General features: G+C 41.5%; 1 protein-coding gene across 3 annotated transcripts in view; it reads right to left on the reverse strand.

The window, feature by feature from the left end:
- Positions 1–5,287: 5,287 nt before the first annotated feature.
- C7 (complement component 7) overlaps positions 5,288–21,523 on the reverse strand; it is a 46,466-nt gene continuing 30,230 nt past the window's right edge. For 2 of the 3 annotated variants that reach the window (XM_012721969.1, XM_012721968.1), the window contains 7 exons: positions 20,978–21,149; positions 19,751–19,850; positions 17,565–17,697; positions 14,974–15,165; positions 11,517–11,607; positions 8,787–8,968; positions 5,288–6,496 (listed from right to left, as the gene is read on the reverse strand). In XM_012721969.1, the coding sequence (XP_012577423.1) occupies positions 6,315–6,496; positions 8,787–8,968; positions 11,517–11,607; positions 14,974–15,165; positions 17,565–17,697; positions 19,751–19,850; positions 20,978–21,149 (1,052 nt within the window). In that variant the 3' untranslated portion in view covers positions 5,288–6,314. The remainder of the gene's footprint in view (positions 6,497–8,786; positions 8,969–11,516; positions 11,608–14,973; positions 15,166–17,564; positions 17,698–19,750; positions 19,851–20,977; positions 21,150–21,523) is intronic. The other variant, XM_004678475.2, reaches the window with a different exon arrangement.

The following is a 21,523-nucleotide window of genomic DNA, read 5'->3' on the forward strand; positions in this document are numbered from 1 at the left end:
AGCGAGGGCCCTCATACATTTCTCATACAATTTTTTAAAATAGTTTTGTATCACACCTAACTTCAACAGTTCCTCTTGTTCATTATGCAAGGGAGTTTCTGGACATAGAGTCCAATCATGCTCCTTTATCAAATACTGTTATGATGCACATTTGGGTGGTATGTAACTTAATAATATGCCAACCCTCAGTTTCTCACATCCTCATTTTATTCCTGTCAGGCAAAGCTATCAATTTATGCTCAAAACAAAGAGGTCAGACAAAAGTTTCATTTGATGAGAAAATTTCATGTTACCCTTACAGAAAATTCCTTTGCACTCTGTGTTCCCAGCCAATTTGATCAGATGATTATTTCATAATGGACACTCATTTGCCATTACATAGGCTTTATTCCTCCAGCCCATGCTTCTGTCTTGAACATCATTCCTAAGCCCCCTCCCCTGGAATGTTGTATCAGTCTCCTTTCTAGAGACACATATAAAACACAGTGATAACAGAGAGAAGCTCTTTATGTTTGTCCTTTCACAGGAAATTGTCCTCTTCCTGTGAATTAAAAAGAATAATTTACTGTTCTTTCTTCTCCAGCCCACCTTTTCAACCTCCAGCCTATACTTTCTAAAACAACAACAGTCTTTCCATCTGGTCTTGTTAACCCTTGGCTGAAAAACCACATTTTCCCACATGATTGCTGTTTTGAGTATAAATCTATAGCTTTAAATCTGATGGGAATAAATAAAAAGACAAATTTGTAGAAGCTTTGGTTTTCACAGCAGGGACTCCTATCATGCCATCAGCTTTCTTGTTTGTCCCCCAAGTGCGTGAACTGCCTGAAAGACCAAAGTAATTGAAAGGCTAGTATATCCCTCTGGCTTCTCAGATATTAACGGAAATTGCCTCCTCCTGCAGTTGCTTTTTGGCTCAGTTTTCTGAACAGGTCATTCCAAGCACTGACTACAGTTTAACTAGTCCTTCAGGGCAAAAAATTCTCAGTGGACTGGTAGATAGATAGCAAGGCTAATGGTTGCTCAGTTCTGCTAGCTCTGTACTAAGAATGGTCCAGACTCCCTCCCTCCCCTGTTCCTTGCCTCCCTCTCTCTCCTCCCCCTTTTCCTCTCTCCTCTCTTCTCCCTTCTTTTCTCTTTCTTAGCCCAGAGGAAAAGTAGTTGACAAACCCATACATTCCTTTCATCATACCCCCATACAAAGTTATGTAGCATCTTGACTTTCCTTCTTAGCTTATCAAGCTACCTCTACTAGCTATTATGCTCATCTTACAAATATTCCAAATGCCTATGTCAGATTAAGATGCGTGGAAGGATGTAGGTGTAAGAACCAAAAAGAATATTTAGAAAAGATAGAACTAATGATAAACCATGAGCTTCAAAGGTATTTCTTTCAACCAAAAGGGCAGTGATTGACAATTTGTGTGAGCACACAACAAATGATTACAGGGAATGCAGGGTGCACCAGCTCCGAACCCCCACAGCTCTGAGCAGCTACTTCACAACAGAAGGTTTCATAAGTCCCACGTGTACCTGAACTTAGCCATGAACTCGGCCACTGAGTCAGGGAATTCTCAAATTATCCAGTTATCTGACTTGTTCCTGGGGAAATCATAGTTCCAGGGGTGTTTGGTCTGAGATACCTGCCACCCCACCGCTACCAGGCACCACTTGAATATCAAGAACATTCTGTCTCAAGGTACTTAAAATAGTCCTGGACTTTGAGTGGAGAGAAGGGAGGTTCCAGGAAAAGCAGATTGAATGGAGGTCATCAAGTCTCTGGGCTTCCACTATACTTCTGCTGTCAGTTACTAGCAAAGGTGTGGAGTGTCACAAGAAGGTCCAGAATGAAATTTCCAAAGCAGTTTGATGCCCAGGTATCTTGAAGAATCCACATAAATCTTGAATGAAGGTCTGCAGGGGGTGGTTTGATTCCCATGTTGTTCTGCAAAGTCATGATACTTAATGTACCAGGAAATGCCCTCCATTCCTGATCCTCCACCCCAAGTCAAGATGACTAATCTCAGAACTGCTGCCTCCTTCTTCAAGCCCATCACATTCTATTGCAGGTGATCCTCACCTAGTCTGCGGCAGAGGGACCAGCAGACAGTGGGGACTTCTCACATCCCTTCCATTTCTATCCTTTTTGCAACCAATTTTTGTGTCATGATAGTCCTCTTATCTACCCTCAAAGCCTTTTTTTTGTCAATGTTTATTTTGGAAGTTTCAAAGCACATTAAAGACAATGTTCAAGGTTACTCTGTACTCACACACCAGCTGCAATGACCCTTCCTCTCTTAGACAAAACTTGTGAATGGCTCTGCCTGACTAGAAGAAAAGTCAACTGTGAGAATGTTCAGAAAAGAAAGGAAGCCGTGAAATTTAATAAGCAAGACAGCATGTCTCCAACATCAGCTTAATGCTCACCATTTTACTACCAATTGTTCATTAACCCCTGTTTCTTCTTCACTAACTGCTGAAACATTTTTCTAAAATGGTCTAGATGTCACATCTGCTAGTTTTTGTTTGTTTGTTTCCAGCCTTCAATCTTCTACAACATGTGAAAGTATTAACAACATTGTGTTAAGAAAGGACTAGAAAACAGTCAACTCTATCCTAACTTAAGAGGGAAAATATTTATTAGAAAGATGCGGATGTCTCGTCCCAAATAAATTACTCATTTTTTTGCTTCAGGATATGCATCCAGGCCTGGCATTTTCAAATCTAGCCTTCTAAACACAGTAGACATTAACTCCATAATACCTTCTAATAAATGCAACTGGTTTCAATGAAGCATTGTCCTAATGTCATAAGTGTCAATAAAGTTTGCCTCCTTGTAACTTCCTTATATGCATGAATCTTCACTTAAAGGACAGTTTAGCATAAAAAGCTGACCTAGATCAGACAGAAAATTTTGGGTTAGAACATATTGGTACATAATGGAAATCAGTATGGAGGTTCCTCAAAAAATTAAAAATAGAACTACCATATGATCAATCATTTCCACTTCTGGGTCTATAAACGAATTAGTCAGGCTTTTTACACCACTAGCCTCTGTGACTATCATCTGTGGCCTGGATCCTATTAACGCAGACAAGGCATGGGTGTGGGGCATGAATGCCTGATTATGGACACTTGGGAGGGCTATGTGTGTGAACATACAAGTGTGCACACCTGTGGCTAGGAGCGAGGGGTTAAAAAGGCGGCAGCACCCTGGGGAGGGGGGTCAAATCATCTCTCTGCTGACTTGATTCCCCTGCTTACCATTAAAACCTAAATAGCCATGCTGAGGTGAATGCACAAAGGAAATGTGGTAAACACAAAGTGGAAAACTATTCAGCCACAAAAAAAGGAAATTCCACTATTTGTGATAATATGAATGAACCTGGAAGGTACAATGTTAAGTGAAATAAGCCAGATAAAGACTGTTATCTCAGTTACATATGAAACCTCAAGTAATCTCAGTTATATGTGAAATAGTCAAGCTCATAAAAGTAGAAAGTAGAATGGTAGTTGCCAGGGACTAGGGGAAGGGAAAGTAGGAGAGATGATAGTTACGATGGGGGAAGGAATGAAGGGGAGACATCACAAGATTTATTCACACAGAGCCATGGCTAGAAGGGGTTAGCATAGCCATTAACACAGCCATAAAAATCAAAATTCTTGACACAGCCATCAAAATCAAAATCATCTGCCAAGATGTCGAAGGGTGGTCCAAGCTCATAACAGAATGCTGGGGGTGGTGTATAGAGCTCAGACCCAAAATATAAGAGAAAAGGATGTGGAGATGGGACCTGTTAGTGAGTCTCTGCCCTTGGAGAGTGTCTAGTCCTTTCATATTTTATTCAAAATCAACAAGCCTAAGCTCACAGGTTGTGAGTTCCTCCCAAAGAGAAGTTGTCTACATCAGGGCAGTCTGCACCAGCATGGGACAACAGTCTTCTGTCCACCTGTGACTATGCAGGTGCTTTTTCCACCCACTCTCTCCCTCTGCAGGGCAGCGGCCACCTGCCTGCCGGTGACCTGTACCATGCCAGGACTTCTCTGCACTGACCTCCCTGAGTGGAGGCCACTCTCCTAAGGCCACCTGCCTGTGAGCATGCAGGCCTTTCACTGCAAGCCTATCCCTTCCCGGGCAGCTCTCCCTGCCCACTTGTGCCTATGCAAGTGTCCTTTCCTTTCCTAATAAACTTATTCTTTAAATATAACTGAGTCTATGGAGTAACTTGCCATGTGCCGCTAAAAAGGGAGCTCTGGTGAATTCTTTCCCAGAGTGAACCCAAAGACCCCGCACTCCAAAAACGACATCATTAGAGGGTGTCAAGTGTTAGTTATTCTGCAAGATAAACAAGGTATGGAGACCCGTGGTACAGCCTATAGCTAACAACATGGTAATATATACTTAAACACTTTTTTTTTAAAGATTTATCTATCTGTGAATACAGAACTGGGGCACAAGCCAGAGGTATAGGGGCGGTGAGAGTCTCCACCAGAGACAGAGTAGGGAGCAGAGCAGGCAGATCAACGAAGCACAGAGTGCAGGAGAGCAACAGACAGGCCAGGAGAGGCCTCCCATGCCGCGTGGATCACCTCCAGGGCCAGGGATTGAAGCAGCTGACTCACTTGCAGTGCTGCGCTTTAACCCACTGTGCTACCCTGGAGGGCCTATACTTAAATTTTTATGAAAGAAGATCTCATATCTTACCACACACACAAAAAGTAAAAGGGTTAGGACAAAACTTTGGGAGACAATGGATCTGTCTAAATGCTTGTGACAGTTTTATAGTATATTTATCCTCCAACTCAGAGTTGTATATATTAAATACACAAACTTTTACATGTCAATCATAACTCAATAAAGTGTTTAAAAATTTAAATTTTAAAAGAACACATTAGTCATTCTTCATTGAAAAATTCTTTAAAATTAAACATAATACAGGGACCCACCCCTGGTGGCGCAGCGCGTTAAAGCACAGCACTGAGAAGCTAAAGCCACCTCCACATGAGTTCGATTCCCGCCTGCCCCGGAGGTGACCACATGGCGTGGCAGACCTCTCCTGACCCGCCCACTGCTCCCCTCAGCAGTGTACTTCGTCGATCTGCCTGTTCTACTCCCCACTCTGTCTCTGGTGAAGCCTCTCACCGCCCCTGAGCCTCTGGCCTGTACCCCAGTTCTGTATGTACAAATAAATAAATCTTTAAAAAAAAAATTAAACATAATACAGATCAAAAACTTCTAAAGGATAGTATCTTTAATGAGTTTCTTAATCATTGTCATTTTAAGCAAAGTTCTACTGAAATGTTTTTATCAGTATCAGAAAAATACAGATACTGTTTGTAATGAAAGCGTATTTTAAATTCCATTTAAGCCCATTCATTTCACCTCCCACGGCTTTTTTGTTTTGATGAAAGATGAATAAGAAATAAACAGAAGGCCAATGCTTCAAATTGATCTACCTGTATACCCCCTGAACAATCTGAGCGTGTATCCACGGTAGAGAAAATTGCTCTCTCAAATACACAATCACTGAATGGCACAGGCATGAATGATGGTTCTTACAAAAGAAAAGGGGAGGAGGGTGCCAAATTGCAGGCCTCCTGTTTGACATATACAAAAGAAAAGCCCTAAAGAGAAGACTGAATTGTATTTGTTCTCAGACAAGAAGGCAGAAGACCCCTGTGGTCATAGTGTGATGAATTTCACGGTGACATTCAGTGCTTCAGTCTCCTACAAGATTAGGGATCCCTACTTGTGGTGTTTGAGTCAATAGAATGAAGCCAGAGATTACCAGTTGGGATAGAATAATTGTATCTGTCTTTTTCCCTTCAAAGTTCCTTTTGTATTTATGGCATTGAGGGGAACCTCTCTATTCTTGGTTTCCCTAACCTATTTATAGGAAGCATTTTGGACCACAGTTGGGGTCAATCAAACTTAATAACATCCTAGCACTGAGGCTTCTCTGCAGACACATTTGAGTTTAATTCTTTATTTTTCAGACAAAAAAAAAAAAAACAAAAACCTCAAGCCCAGGGAACTTCGCCATTTTTCTAAGCGCACACAGCTCATGCAAATTCTCATGAATATTCCTTATCCTAAGATTTTTAAAAAGGAGAAAAAAGCCCACCTGGATCATGGTTTGGGAGAACACCAGGTTGTGTTTACACATTGACTGGCACGGAATACCGAAGTGAGCACTGGAGGGGAAGGAGAAAGAACGTGTCTATGCAGAAGTTAAGTGCCGGTAATGCAGATCTTTAACCCAGCCACAGTGGCTTGGATACACCCACCAAACCTATTACCAGCACCCAGGAGCCTAGTGGGCCTGGGCACCACAGGCCCTGATGCTGGTGACTGAGATGCTCTGCCCTTGGCACTGGAGGGTGCCAGCCTCGCACTCTGTCATGGTCTGTTCTCTGCCATCCACCACCACACACACTTGAAGTCCTTCTTCCTTGCATTCTGAGGCTTCTCTGCAGACACACTGGCCACTTTGATCTGGAAAAACAAGCAAGAGGGATGCTTAGAGGCACCTTGTGAGGGTAAGACACTCAAAGCACCTTACCTCCTATAGGGTGAGTGAATTCATCAGGCTTTTTATGCCATTAACCTCTGTGACTATCACCTGCAGCCTTGGTTGTGTTAACATAGTGTTGGGAGCGACCAGGTGCTGTGATAACACAACTACCAGTGGGACTAGATAAGGGCGATAATAAACTGGGCCTCACATTCAAGTGTGATAATTCACTGGGCCTCACATCCGGGAGATACCGTGGGAGGAACTGGGCCTAGCATCAAGGGGCACAGCAATGAGTCACCCCTTTGGAATGTGACCCTAGAATCTATATAAGAGACCCTTTTCCCCTATAGCACTGGCAGTAGCTGCGGACCCCACCCTAGGGTCTCCGTCTCAGCTGCTGCCCGGGAGCAATAAACTTTACTTGCTCAGCCTTTCTGCTTCCCATCTTTCTTCCTTGTGGCCGGTCACAGAAGTCAGGCCAAAACACATAGAAGGTTCTTGGGAGCATGGGTACGTGGCCTGCGTGTGGACACTCGGAGCATGGTGTGGGCATGTGTCTACAAGACTGGCATTACCCAGAGGCACACCTTAGTTACAAGAGAATGAGCTGCGTGACTATGAAAGAGGCAAGACCAGGAGCCCATGTGAGGGAGGGAGTGCCAGGGGGCCCAGGGAAAAGGAAGCACAGAAGATTTGCTGGGTGGGAGCTGGTAGCCGGAGCTGGCAACCCTGCACGTGGCTGCTCCACAACATTTCTAAAGTTACTGTGTACCAACCAGAGCACTGTAGAAACTTCCCGCTGTCAGTGACAGCATCAGCTACCCCCAAGGAAAACCCTAGAGCTGGGAAGTGAGGCCCTTTGTGCCACTCTGAATAAACAGATGTTGAGGCTGGGGTCAGGCTTCCTATCAGATGCACCAAGAGAGGTGGCATCTCTACCACAAACTCCAGCTCTCTCTGCCTCACTGCAGCCCAAGGGAACCAGAAATCTAGGGTGAAAATTCCAGAACCTCAGCTAGTAGTTGAGTGGGCAGGCTCAGCCCAGAGACAAAGAGATCAAAACATGAAATTTGCATTGAAAGAGGCAGGAAACTGTCAGGGAACAAAGGAAATCATTGTATCCCCTTCATCCCCCTTGGGTTCTTCTAGGCTGGCAAATAAACAAGCACCAGGCACATCAATAAGAGGAAAAAGTCAAAAAGATGTTTAATAATAACTTGCACCCCCTGCGTGCATGGGAGAGACCCAGCATAACTGAGCTGAGGCTTCAGATGCCACCTTAAATAGCTAAGGCAGAAGAATCTAGGTGGGGGGAGAAAAGGAGATCAGTTAGTCACCAGGGAAGGCACAGGAGACCATCCTGTAACTTCTACGCAGATATAAATGCTACCTCCTCCCTTGAAAAAAGTTAAGAGGACCCTCTCTGGTGGCACAAGAGGTAGGAACACAGCACTGCAAGCTAGAGGCAGCCACTTCAGAGCAAGTTTGATCCAGGGCTGCAGGTGATCCACATGGCACAGCAGACCTCTCTGGATTCGCCCACTGCTCCCCTCAGCAGTGTACATTGTCGACCTGCCTGTTCTGCTCCCCACTCTGTCTCTGGTGAACCCTCTCATTGCCCCTGCACCTCTGACCTGTACCCCAATTCTGTGTGCATAAATAAATCTTAAAAACGAAAAGAGTTAAGAAGACAAGATCTCCCCAGTGACTTGAGGGAGCTAACAAAGAAAGGTTTTCATGTAAAGGGCTCTTAAAAACAACTCCACCCAGCCTTCACAGCAACCCCACGAACCACTTTTTGTACAACAGTTATGTTTGGGGGTGGCAGTTTTGTTCCTCTGCAAAACAAAAGGCCAAATAACCCACAAAAACAAGTCAGAAATGAGTTAGGGAGGAAAGCATACCTGAGCATCAAGGGAAGAGTGAATGAAATTTGCATTGAAATAGGCCAGCAGGCTGACTGTGATGAAGCCAAAATAAGGCCTGTTATAAACCATGAAGGAGTCAGGGGAAAGGGACCCACAGATACAGACCATAAGGAGGGTCTGAAGGATGGTGAGAGACCTTACATAGTTTGGCTCCCAAATTTGCAGATGGGGAAACGGAGGACAGTGACTTGGTGCTGCATCCCCCTCTCATGGTTATATAGGATTTGACCCACTTCAAATTACAATTCTTTGATCCCAAATAAACATTTTATCTTTGGAATTGCCTCCTAAGATTTTAGATTGAAAAATTCTTATAGTCCAAAGATGAAGGGGTCCTTACCATCACATTTCCCCCACAGGGGACACACACCACAAGCTTTCTTGCTGGAGGCAGGCAGAGCACAGCTCTCTTCAGTGAGAGTGAAATTTCTACCCTGACAGTGGAGAACATGCATCTTGCAAACAGTCAGGGGCAGTATCCTTTTGCTTCTCTCATCTCGAGCGCATACAGCCAAGGAGGATCTGAAGAGCATTTTTTAAATGACATTAGTTACAGGATTTTCATTTATTCTTAAAAACTGAAACTAAAGGCCCTCCCTGGTGGCGCAGCGGGTTAAAGCACAGCATCGAGAATATAAAGCCACTTCCGCATGAGTTCGATTCCCGCCTGCCCAGGAGGTGATCACATGGCGTGGCAGACTTCTCCTGACCCGCCCGCTGCTCCCCTCAGCAGTGTACTTCGCCCATCTGCCTGTTCTGCTCCCCACTCTGTCTCTGGTGAATCCTATCACCCTCCACATCTCTGGCCTGTACCCCAATTCTGTATGAATAAAGAAAAAAAAATCTTTAAAAAAAAAAACAACAAAAAAACTGAAACTAAGAAAGGAAAGGTGAGGGTCTGAGCTTAGCCTCTGTGTGACCACTATCAAAAACAAAAACAAAACAGGAAAAAACAAAATGGAGTCTTTTGTGCCCAGCCTATACCCCTAACACAAGCACTTCATAACTAATATCACTGTAGGTTTAACCTTTCCACATCTAAAGTGTCATCCTAAACCTGTAACAGGGTGGTCCCCAAGAAAAGGGAAGGTTTCAGGTTCCCTGCCCCACCCCCCTCAAAAGAAGGTGGAGCTGAGCAGTGAAAATGCTCAGGAGACAGAAATTGGAGAGGAGACTGAGGAGGAAGGAAGCAGGATGGAGAGCCAGAAGGTGATCTGAGGGAGCCACAAAGAGCAGAGAGACATGTGAAGTGGCTCTTGTTTCTTGATCCTGGACTAGTTGAAACAGATGTGGGTGAGGGACCCACGGGGAGGTTGACTATGGCAGCATTTATCTTGATAGTGATTTTGCTCTTTTCCTTCCAGTTGTCTGGCCATTTCTGACCCTTTTCTATGGGTCCCAGCTAGAAGGTGTTTTAGCCTTGTAGTGGGCTTTCAGGCCTTGCTTTGGGCCAATTCTTTTCGGGTGGAATTTTACCCATGAAGGGATGGGTAACTTTGGGTGTTTGATTTACAGGCTATATTCTTTGTCTTTTCTGTATTGCACACTCATTGTGTTAAAGTTCCTTTCCATTAAAGGTTCTTATGTGATTTGTCTTGATGTGGCAGATGGCAGGACCTATTTAGACTGGGCAGATCTGGGGGTTCTGGGCTGCCCCTTCTTCCAGCCCTGTAGCTAAAAGACAAATCGATGTTTCCTAGTCAGCCCCTGTGAGGTCATCTGCATAAGATCCTTGCCTTCCCCTAAGGGTGGCTTCTTTTCCTGAAATAATCTTTTCTTTCGCTAATAGCTTTTACCTATGCTCTTTCTGTCTATAAATACCCTCCATTTTGTGTAACTCCTCACAGTGTCTAGATGTGGCTCATTCATTTAATGAAGCCAGTTAGATCTCTATTTGTGAATTTGGACTTTCAGTATCTGCAAAGCAAAAAGAATGAAGCAGAAGAGCCCTCCTGGTCTTCAAAATGAACTATTTTGTTCTTGGTTTTCCTATATTTTATAAATCTAGATGTCTGGTGTGTCTTGTTTCATCTAGACACACAGCAAGTCAAAAGGGAAGGAAAGGTTTGCAAGCAACAGCCGGTGGTTAGATAAGAGAAAAGCAGCAAAGATGGCGCAGGCTGGGCCCACTGGCTGGGACTGAGCAGCAGCTTCATCCTGGCCCAGCCATGCTGAGCCTATGCTCAAAACACAGCGTTATCCACAGCTGGTGACGGAATCCTCAAGAGATAATCAAACCGTATTTTCCAATGTTATTTTTCGAAGTATCTTTGTTTACAATATAGTTTAGAAATATTTCTCTTGAAATATTTCTAGTTAGTTAGACTAGTTAGTTTTTCTTAAACATTGGTGCTAAAATGCTGAAATTTGGACATTTTGAAAGTCATTAATAAAAACAGCACCTTTCTGAATGCTGATGGGTAAGGAAAGCCTTCCTGTAGTGAAACTTTAGATGATGCAATTTTGCATAGCAGATGAAGTCCTCGCCATAGTCTCCTGAAGGAAGGTAACTCTGCCTGAAATAATGTTTCTTGTCTTTTGTTAACCTTGCCCAACCTGTTTCTGAGTATAAAAACCTTCCGATTTGTACAACTTCTTGCAAAGCCTTTCTGGGAGCTGGAGGGGATACAACCTGATTCATGAGTCATTTAATAAAGCCAATAAGATCTCTAAATTTGTGGATTTTATTTTTTAACAAGCTCCTTTATATTTTTCCCTGAGCAAGAACTAAATATACAAAACAAGAACATCCTTTTTTTTTTTTTCTGTTTAGTCAAGCTTTAAATAGAATCGAACAAGTCAAATGATGGAGGTTTTTCAAGGGCTACCGACTTTGTCACTAGTATCCTATATGAAAACTCACACCATATCTCTAAACAGGTTGCTAATAAACTAAATGAATCAGAAGAGATGGAAAGAGGAATAAAAATGAATCAAAGCAAGCTATGATTAGTAGAGAGCAGCATAGTAGAGTATTAGGGAAGAGGATCTCCCCTCTAACAGTGATGGGTAACTAAGAAATCCCTCCATTTATCTTTAAATAAAATAGATATGAGCAAACAGAGCTTACCCACACTCATAGGGCATTTTACAAACACATCTAGAATTTTGCAGTTTCTCCCAGGGCTGACATGTAGGTACTGCCTCTGTCACAGGAGGGGCTAAATGAAGAGGATAAACAAGATACCATTACTAGAAGAAAAATTTCTTCATGTTAAAAGTTGTGATTTTAATTGTTGAACCAGGTTCTATAAAAGTCTCAATTGCAACAAGATTGTATAATTTAAAAAACCCACAACACTGTAAATATTTTACAAGGGAGAAAATGATCCCAGAAACACCCTACAAATCACTGCACTGGTTAGAACAGCCAGTATTTCCTGAATATTTCTTGTTGGCCATGCATATTTTTACATTGTGATATTGAATCCTCCTTGGTAAATGCCCATGAAAGAAATGCGGAAACTGAAGTTCAGAAAAGTCAGGAAATTGGTGCTAATTTGAACATTCAACTTTGGATGAGTGAGGATTTACACCCTTTTCTACTCCTTTCATCAAGAAGTTGGTGTTTATAAACTTTTGTTTGGGCTGCATGTAGCCCACAGTACCTCGGTGGGACAGGAGGTAGCACCCTAACTTAGCCCAACATGGAGAACTCCCAGGTATGTCAAGAGACCTAGAAAAAACTCTTCCTTATAAATGTCTGAGTGGTCTCCCCTCAACTGTGAGCCAATGTCTGGAGGTACTTGTACTAATAAACACCTTCCCATTACTGTGTGCTTTTTGCAAACTGATGAAAAGTCATTCATCATGCCAGTTATGACAGGAAAACATTGGGCCCAGTTCATGAGTGGACTCTTTGCCATTTCCTCAGCTGTGACTAATCACAGTGTGAAAAACCTAGAATGTCCCTGTGAACTCTACTTCCTGCCAGCAACATTACAGTGGATTTAGTGATATTCTCCCATCATTGAACTAGTGGCTGTATCTATAAAGGCAGTTTGAAGAAGATGTTTTATGAATATAAAACTTTAGTTCCTCAGTTTGGAAAACTGAAGAGTCTAGACATGACAGTAAAATCTTGTAAACAATTCAGAAACGTGTAAAAAAGATAGCAGTGTAAAGCTAGCCTGCCATGTACAACAATGGAATGAGGACACTCACTCTTTAAACATTTCTCTTTAAAAACAGGATTATCCTAGTATAATGGACCAGGTGAGAAAATAACAAAAATAATGAACAACCATAGACCAGAGACATTTTGTGGGGGTGGAGTGGGGAATGGGATCAAAAACGGGGGGGGGGGGGAGGGAGGGAAATGCACGGGACTATGGTGGTGGCACAGGGGTGATTTGGTGATGGGAAACCCGCGGGGATTACAATTGAGATGAAAAAACAAATGTGAAAAATGATGTAAAAATAAACTTTTTAATAAAAACAAACAAACAAACAAACAAAAAAAAACAGGATTATCCTAAATGCAAAGGAGTATCCTGAATTGGAACCGGTATTATGAAAGTGACAGAGTGGGCAAATGGTGCTTTGTGAAAAAATCTGTGACTTAGTCAATAGTATTGTACCCATATGTCTTAGTTTTCACCAACTAACTCATGTCGTCAAATTATGTAGATACTGATAGTATGGAAGATGGTAAAGGGCATATAGAAACTTTTATTTTCAGCTTTTCTAAAATCTGAAATTATTACAAAATAAAATGGGTTTTAATAGTATTACCTAGACTAGTGCTTCTCAACCATGAGCACAGCTGCCCCCTTGGGAGCATTTGGCCAGTCTGTTTGGCTGTCACAATGGGAAGGTGTTATGGGCAGCAGCAGGTAGAGACCTGGGATGCTAATAAACTGAATGAACAGGAGACGCCCCCACGATAAGGAGTTTCCAGGCCCATGTGGTGACAGCAATCTGAGGCGGTGTGACCCCGTGTAGACCACTGCTATCTCGGTAAAAACTTACTTTTTGATTTCATCTAAATTAGATAACCAAAAAATGAAAGGATTGACTTTACAGCAACATTGCCATCATCATAAAATGGTGTTCAATTTTATTTAATACTTTTGCTATAATCTATTGACATGACTAATATGACTTTACAAATTTCTTTCTGTAAATATGATTAATTGATGCTCACTCAGAACAAACTCTACTTACTTCTGAAAAAAAGAACAAAAGAATGATCAGGCTCAAGATTCCAAAAGTGTTGGGGTATAAAAAGCTTAATCTTGATATACTAAAACTAAAATTCAATAATAAACTCATGTATATTAGTTCTGAGGCATGATTTGCTAATCAGAAGGATCAAATTTCAGATTTTAAATTGTTTTCTAAAAGTGATTATAGTTACTGCATTAAAAATCATTGGTAGAATTAGCTGGACAGAAGATGATTGCATTGAAGAACATAGTTTTGCTACTTTCATAGCTTGATTAATAAACTCTGCATCCACCTGAAGCATGTACATTTAGCATCTTAGAATATTTTCACATCAAGACTAAACACTGATGGGGAGGGAGAAATTAAGGAGCAGTGTTCAGTGTATACAGAGCTTTATCTAGGGAAGACGAAAATGTATTGGGGACAGTGGTGATGGTCACAGTTTTGGCAATGTTCAGACCTGTACATTTAAAAATAGTTAAAATGGTGATTTTGTTACATTAATATATTTTAACCACAATTTTTTAAAAGCCTACTGATACATCAGGTATTTGAAGACCTCAACTTTGGAGGACAAAAATCCTGGAATTCTTTGTTACAGGCTTACTTTAAAAGTAGTTGTTAACCCCATCTTCCAAAATACAGATCTTAGAAACACCCTTATTTAAAACTGTTCTCAGTTTTGCTGGTAAGTGAAAAAAACACTTTGCATACTACATTGCACTATAAAATGACTGCAGCATCCATGTTAGAAAACAAATATATAATCTCCTTTGCAGTAAAAAACAAAAACATACAAATACATCAACAGTATATTGTTCTCTTTAACTTTAGAACTATCTGTACAGGTCATTAAAAATATATATATGTCATGACTTTTCTTACAACTCAACATTAATAAACTCTCCAAGAGCTCAAAAATGAATACAGTTTTATATAAATTATGCTCTCTACTTAGAAAAAGTCCCTTCAAAACAAGAGAAAATCCAACCAGGTTTTTTAAGTCCTTTCGTTTCTTAGTATCATAATATAAAGTTAATTTTTCACATGAAGGATTTTTTGTGTGATTTTTATGGTTTTATTCTGTATGTCCTATATCCCAGTCTGGTCTGTCTCTTGCCACCTACACATGAAGGATTTAAGTTAAACTTTCAGAACCAGCAGACTTTCCTTACAGCCTGAGTCTATCTGCAGCAAGCGAAAAGAAGCTGTTCCCAGTCTGCAAACTGACCCCTTCTCCCAGTGTGGCAGCGATGACCAGAAGGACAATTACGACAATGAGGGGCCAGAAAGGACCGCAGCAAGGACTTGTACCTCCCGAGCGCTCACGTCCTTGGACAGACCGGGGAGTCGCTCACCTTTTTGCACACAGCGAGCATTCTTCATCTCAGGACTCCACTTAAGGCTGGATCCGCAGAGAAATGCTGCAGAACCTTCTAAGGACATGCCACCTGAACAGGACAAGGTCACCGTCTCGCCAACTGTGTAAAAAGGTTTGTGGGGATGGCCTTGCAGGCCATCCATCAGTGCCGGCAGCACACAGGCAATTTCTAAAGATAAAAGAGAGAAGACCACAAGTTCATTGCTTTCTAATTTACCTTTATAAAAATAAAAAAAGACAGTGTGGACTGGAACTGAACTCTTAGCTCATTCCCCCTGGAGGACAAGGAGGAAGAAGTGACGTCACTCCTCAGGGATCCTTGAAAGAATTGTCCCCCTGTGCTTGTCATGTGAATGACCAATGAGTGACAAAGTTGGTTCTCCACACCCTGTGCTCAAAGCAATGGGACAATTTAAAATAATCAGTCTAGTTAGCTGAGAAAACCACATTTATAACAGCTATCATTTATTTATCTCTCTAGTCATGTAAAGTTCACCAAATTTTTTCTGAGGTATTTTCATTAGCATATCATTAAATAGCCTGTATCTAATTTGATATTTTGTTATCTGAAATTTTGTAAACACCTTTGACTCTGGGACCATGAAAATGTTAAGGGTTCTTCAGCTTCCCATCTCTATTCTTTCTTGATTATGTTTTTAGCTCAAGTATATTTGAAAAAAATGGTAAGGAGAAAATGCCTAGTTGTGGAAAGTAAATAAGAAATGATGACTTTACAAAAAGAACCGCACAATCTCTTTCATGAACTGTGGACTGCCAAAAATATTCTGAATCATTTTCACCATAAGATCCATTTTTTGGTAAGAAATGAAGCTGAACTTATTTGACAAAAGACATTAATGTACAAGTTCAAGAAGTACTTTGACTATCAAGTAGGATAAAGACAAAGACAAGCACACACAGAGTAGGGCTGGTGCTAAAATACAAAGACAAAATAATGTCTTAAAATGAGCCAGATATAGGAACACAAAAAAAAAAAGACTTAGAGTTGACTTCTCTCTAGGAGACAGTGCAACGAGAAGGCAATGGATTATCATAAATGCTTTAAGGAAAATAACTGTGACCCTAGGGTTCCTTACTCAATTTATAGATCCCTCAGAAAAACATCTTTTAAAAACAGACATTTTTAGATTAACAAATCTGAGGCAATGCAATTTTTACTGCTAGTTTCACAATCAAGGAAAAGAAACTCTTCCAGCAGAAGTAACTCAATTTTGGCTTTATTATTTTTAATAAATATTTACTCTTGGCCAAAGAGTAGTTCAACTTTTTTTCTGGATGTTCAGCAAGAACTCCAGGAAGACAGGCAAAGGGGAGTGGGGTGTGGGGGACAAAAAGGGAGAGGTCCTGCAAAACAATAAGAAAGTGTCAAACTGAACAGAAAAAGAACAGGCTAAGGATTGGGCAGCAAGTTCACTGAAGAGAATATCCAAATGACCAATAGATACATGAAAGCAGGGTTAACAGCATTAGTGATAAGGAAAAGTACAAATACAAAAATACACATTAAAAAGTAAGATATCGGCCCTCCCTGGTGGTGCAGCGGGTTAAAGCACAGCACTGAGAAGCTAAAGCCACTTCCGCATGAGTTCGATTCCCGCCTGCTCCGGAGGTGACCACATGGCATGGCAGACCTCTCCTGACCCGCCCGCTGCTCCCCTCAGCAGTGTACTTCGGTGATCTGCCTGTTCTGCTCCCCACTCTGTCTCTGGTGAAGCCTCTCGCCGCCCCTGAGCCTCTGGCTTGTACCCCAGTTCTCTATGAACAAATAAATAAATCTTTAAAAAAAATAACAAAAAACAAAAAAAAGTAAGATATCACTACACACTCAACAGTATTATGGCTGCACTTTCTAAAAGCTAGATGATATCAAGTGTAGGTGATTCAGCCATCCATACTTCTCTGCTTCTGGCTGTTGCTAGCACAACCCCTTGGAAGACTAAGTCTAAATGTCTATGTACCCTTTGACTCCAACAAGTGTAAACACAAGAGGTGTAAACACAAAAATGTGACGTGCACTAAAACTGACTCATAGCAATGACCAGCTGACATAGGACAGACAATTTGCTAAGGCTATAGCTAGGCACTCATCTGCTGGATGAACTTCTATTCCAGTACAATGGAGAGAAAAATCTGGGTGTAAACGGGAAGAACTTACCCAGATGTCAACATCTGGACAGAATAGGATTCAAAACATGTAGTAGGTTGACTGGAGTGCCCTCCAATAACTGAACCCAAAAAAATATCCTCATAATGTGAACCTGAACTGAGCTCTCTGTCCTATCTTAGTTTGTACCAGAAACTTTAGACATGCAATAAAATACGGTTCACTTCATGGGAACATTTTCAACTCTAGAATGTTGAGGGTGTTTTCAAGGTACTCCTGCAGTCTGACCATGATCACATGAGCCTTCAAAAAGGTGGGGGATGTTAGTGAAAAACATGGGGCATGCAGGTGAGCAGCTGTTTATCCCAACTTACTCTCTGCATTGTCCTCTCCTCTTAAATAATATACTGCAACCAGTATAAATAATATACTGTGCTACTCACTCTGACAGTGCATTTCCCCAACATGCCACTGTAAATCATCTCCACACCTAGCAACAGGGTCTCCAACAAGAGAGAATCCTTCATTGCAACTATATACTATGTTTTTCCCAACAGGAAACCGGGTGCCTTCATCCTAGATGGAAATAAAAGAGAGTGGAAAGGTTTGTCTATTTTGCATTAACAAAATATTTCTTATATATATCGAACTATAGATCATGCCACGTTTTAATTAATCAGGCAACCTATATTCTAACAACTGATCAAAAAAACTATTGGTAAAAACTCTCTCAGTATAGTCCTAGGTGGCAACATTGGCATCACCATTAATTGAAATAGACATTAATATCAGTGCATTATAATTTGTTGATCGACCCCCAAAATACCAGTGACAATTCTAAGCATTTTACTTTAATCGCTTTAGTGGACACTGTCCAAGTAACTTATTTTCCTTTTGCTTTCAGCACAAGGCTATTTGCTCTCAGATTTCGAAAATGTCCTTCAGAGTAAGGTGTTATGGCACTGGCAATTTTGCCTGATAAATTCCAGTGATTTATAAATACCACCAAATGAGCAGAAATGTCCAAATCCTATCAGTATGTTCAGGAAATTTGTTTCCTACTGATGACTTTTAGGGGAAGCATAATGTTCTCTTCTCCCACTACACTGGCTGACTTCATCCCATAAGGGAAGTGCTCCTGGAGCTGGATGAATTCAAGGATATTTCATTAGCCTACAATGACAGGAGCTGAGCTTCAGAGTGAAGTAAGTCTGAGGTTGGAGGGAGTGAACATGTTTGTCTGGGATCATCTGGGTTCCTTTCCTTATCTCTCTCTGCAACCCAACAGAAGGGTGAATAAAATTGTTCGGGGAAAGACTTAGAACACCATCAGCTTGCTCTAGGCATTAGAATAACACTACCAGTGTCTCCTTATTCTCACTGTCCATCTCTCTTCTCCTCCATTTCATTGTCTGACTCCATCATGGGAGTCAGAGGACCCATGTTAATATTGAAATATGAAGAAAAACGGGGAGAACACTTGACTTGCTTTGCTTTTAGTCCCTAGACTCTTCTGCCTTCAAAAGGAACTTCTATATGGGATAGTCTAACTCATAGCTGGCTGTAGAGCAGAACCACCATAGCAATTTAAAAAGAAAAATGGTTCTCGGGTTTTACACTAAATATACGGAATGAGAAAAATGGAGAACATGAGGTAGTGTTCAGAGTCCCACAACACATGCACTGGAATTGGGACAGTAGATTCAGGTCTGCTAAAATTTATGCGTTTGTTGGTCTCTCATTCCCCAAGCACATGCTTCTGTGAGGAACAGCCTCAAATATGGTGACTGCAGTTAATGGGACAGTATTCACGTTGAATATACTAGATTTTTTCTCATTCATTCTCTCTCTTTCTCTCTACAGACACACACACACACACACACACACACACACTTCTTCCATCAAAATTTAAAGTTGGGGACACTTCAGCAAAGTCTCTATGAGTATATGTTTAAGGGCCTAGAATTTAAGAGGCAAAGAACTTTGTGGAAGAAGCTAGGTTGTAAGCCTGGAGAGTTTGTCCTGATGGGCAATATCTCCTATGAGCTATGAAGATGCGTTACTGGTACTTGGGGTCAGTCTTATCACCACAAAGAGTAAGAAGAGCATGAATTAATGTGGCCCTGAAGCCAAGAAAATTCCCCAAATGACAAGTGGCAGCTGAGTTGTGTTCCTTCCTCAATGAGAAAAATGTATAATGACCGAATAGTCTCCTGGATGACCCTAAATATGCCATGCCAAATTCTGTTTTTATGAACAATAAAGACATCTTTCAGTGGCAAGAAAGGGGATAATTCTCTATGTGGGAGAATGTGCTCATAGATTCTTATTTTAGTGCTTGAATGGAAAAGTCTAGCAGCCCTCCGGCATAACTCCATTTCTAATTCTTTGGGAAGTATCACTGATTTCCCCTTCCTGCAGAAGATATACTGTATTGTGCAGAATTCTAACCACCTTGGGCCAAAGAAGAGTCACAAACTAAACCCCACACCACTAAAACTAAAATGCACACATAAAATATTTTTAGTACTATTTCATCAGGGAAGAGGAAATAGATGAGGACATCAGTAGAGAGGATCTTGGAGTAAAAAGTACATGTCAAGGGCAAAAAAAAAAAAAAACAAAACACCTCATAACCCACTTGGACAAATCCATTTTTCAAAACAGGTGGTGTTGCACAGAATTCTGTTGGGGTCAAAATCAAAGGAAAACAATGTGGTTCAAGCAATCTGAAAGGAAGAGGAGACACAACACAATTAATGAGATGGACTTGCACAAATTAAGAAATATTTCACCAGAAGCCTAGGAAAAAGGCATCCCACACTCCCATGTATCTAGAAGATACACAAGTATCCAACACATTTCTTCAAATCAGGTGAGCTTCCACGTATGTTAGAAACTTCTTGCCCATTCCCCATCATAAGAGGACGGCATAAAACACTGGGTGCAGCATAAAGAATTCTGACCCAGGAGAATGAATCATCACCTAGACATTTTTTGAGATAACTTTTGTAACGTCCTGAGCCCAAAAAAATTGATGTCAAGGATTTGGACTAATCAATCAAAATATTGGTTATCTCAAGTGCTGGCTTCGTGCTTAAAGCAAACAGCAAATAAGAGAGAGTAATAGAACTGAACAGTAATAGAACTGTTACCAAATGCTTACTGAGCTTGAGGCTGAACTAATCATTTTGTGTGACTAATCTCTTGCAATTTTGACAACATTCTAGTATCCTTTTGGCTACAGTCATCATCCCAATTTTAGAGGTGTGGCAAGTAACTTGCCCAAGGCCACACAGCAAGCAGGCAGGAGATACTGGCAGTTGCAACTCAGTCCCCTCAGTCTGTCTGTCTCCAGGTCCCTCAGCCTTTTGGAACTCCTGGGCCAGCAAAACTTGACTCTCACAAGAATAAATTGGTGCCAGCATGACTCCCTCCTTCCACTAACCCAGTGCTAAAGGCAAAGCAGTGGCTGATAAAAATTGCCACTTAATCTTTAAATTTCTCAACAACAGGGGGGCCCTCCCTAGTGGCGCAGAGGGTTAAAGCACAACACTACGAAGCTAAAGTCTCTTCAGCATGAGTTAGAGCCCCCACCCTGAGGTGATCCACATGGCGTGGCAGACCTCTCCTGACCGGCCTGCTGCTCCCCTCAGCAGTGTACTTCCTCAATTGGCCTGTTCTGCTCCCAACTCTGTCTCTGGTGAATCCTCTCATTGCCCCTGCACCTCTGGCCTGTAGCCCAGTTCTGTATGCATAAATAAATAAATCTAAAAAAAAAAAAATCTCAACAGCAGCAGCCACATATTCCATTGAGACCACAAAGGTCTCTTCCGGGAAGTCTGGTCTCCGTTACCGGAAATGCTCCAGCTCTTCATCCTCACACGGCTTGTTTTCTGATGTTTCTCCAATACAGGATTTCCCACCATCACTAGGAGGTGGGTTATTACATTGCCGGGTCCTTGTTTTCTTCCCTTGAACACAGGGTTCCCAAGAAGACCAACAACTCCATCCTCCATCAACCCCTCCTGTAAAGTGAGAGAGAAGTGGTTTAGTACTAAAGTACTTGTTTGGCAAGAGCCATGCTATCCACGTTGTATGACAAGATCCTGAAATAGGGGAAAAATACCTGAAAAGTCAGGATATTCCACAGCTGGCTCCTGCTAGATTCTTTTCAATTGTTTATGGCTGTTCCTAAGAAGTATGGTTTGTTTTTGGCCATTCCCCAAAAGCATAGCAATTGTCCAAATATACATTCAGTATAAAATCAGTAAGTACTTGATTGGATTGATTGGTTCAATAACAATAACACTGTACACAGAACAGCACAGTATATTGTAAAATAATTAACATTCCTCTGCTTGAGAAGGCTGACACAAATCTAGGTCCCACAATAACGAGA

Source organism: Condylura cristata, unplaced genomic scaffold, assembly GCF_000260355.1.
Source record: "Condylura cristata isolate star-nosed mole 26May11 unplaced genomic scaffold, ConCri1.0 scaffold00007, whole genome shotgun sequence".
Taxonomy (NCBI): Eukaryota; Metazoa; Chordata; class Mammalia; order Eulipotyphla; family Talpidae; genus Condylura; species Condylura cristata.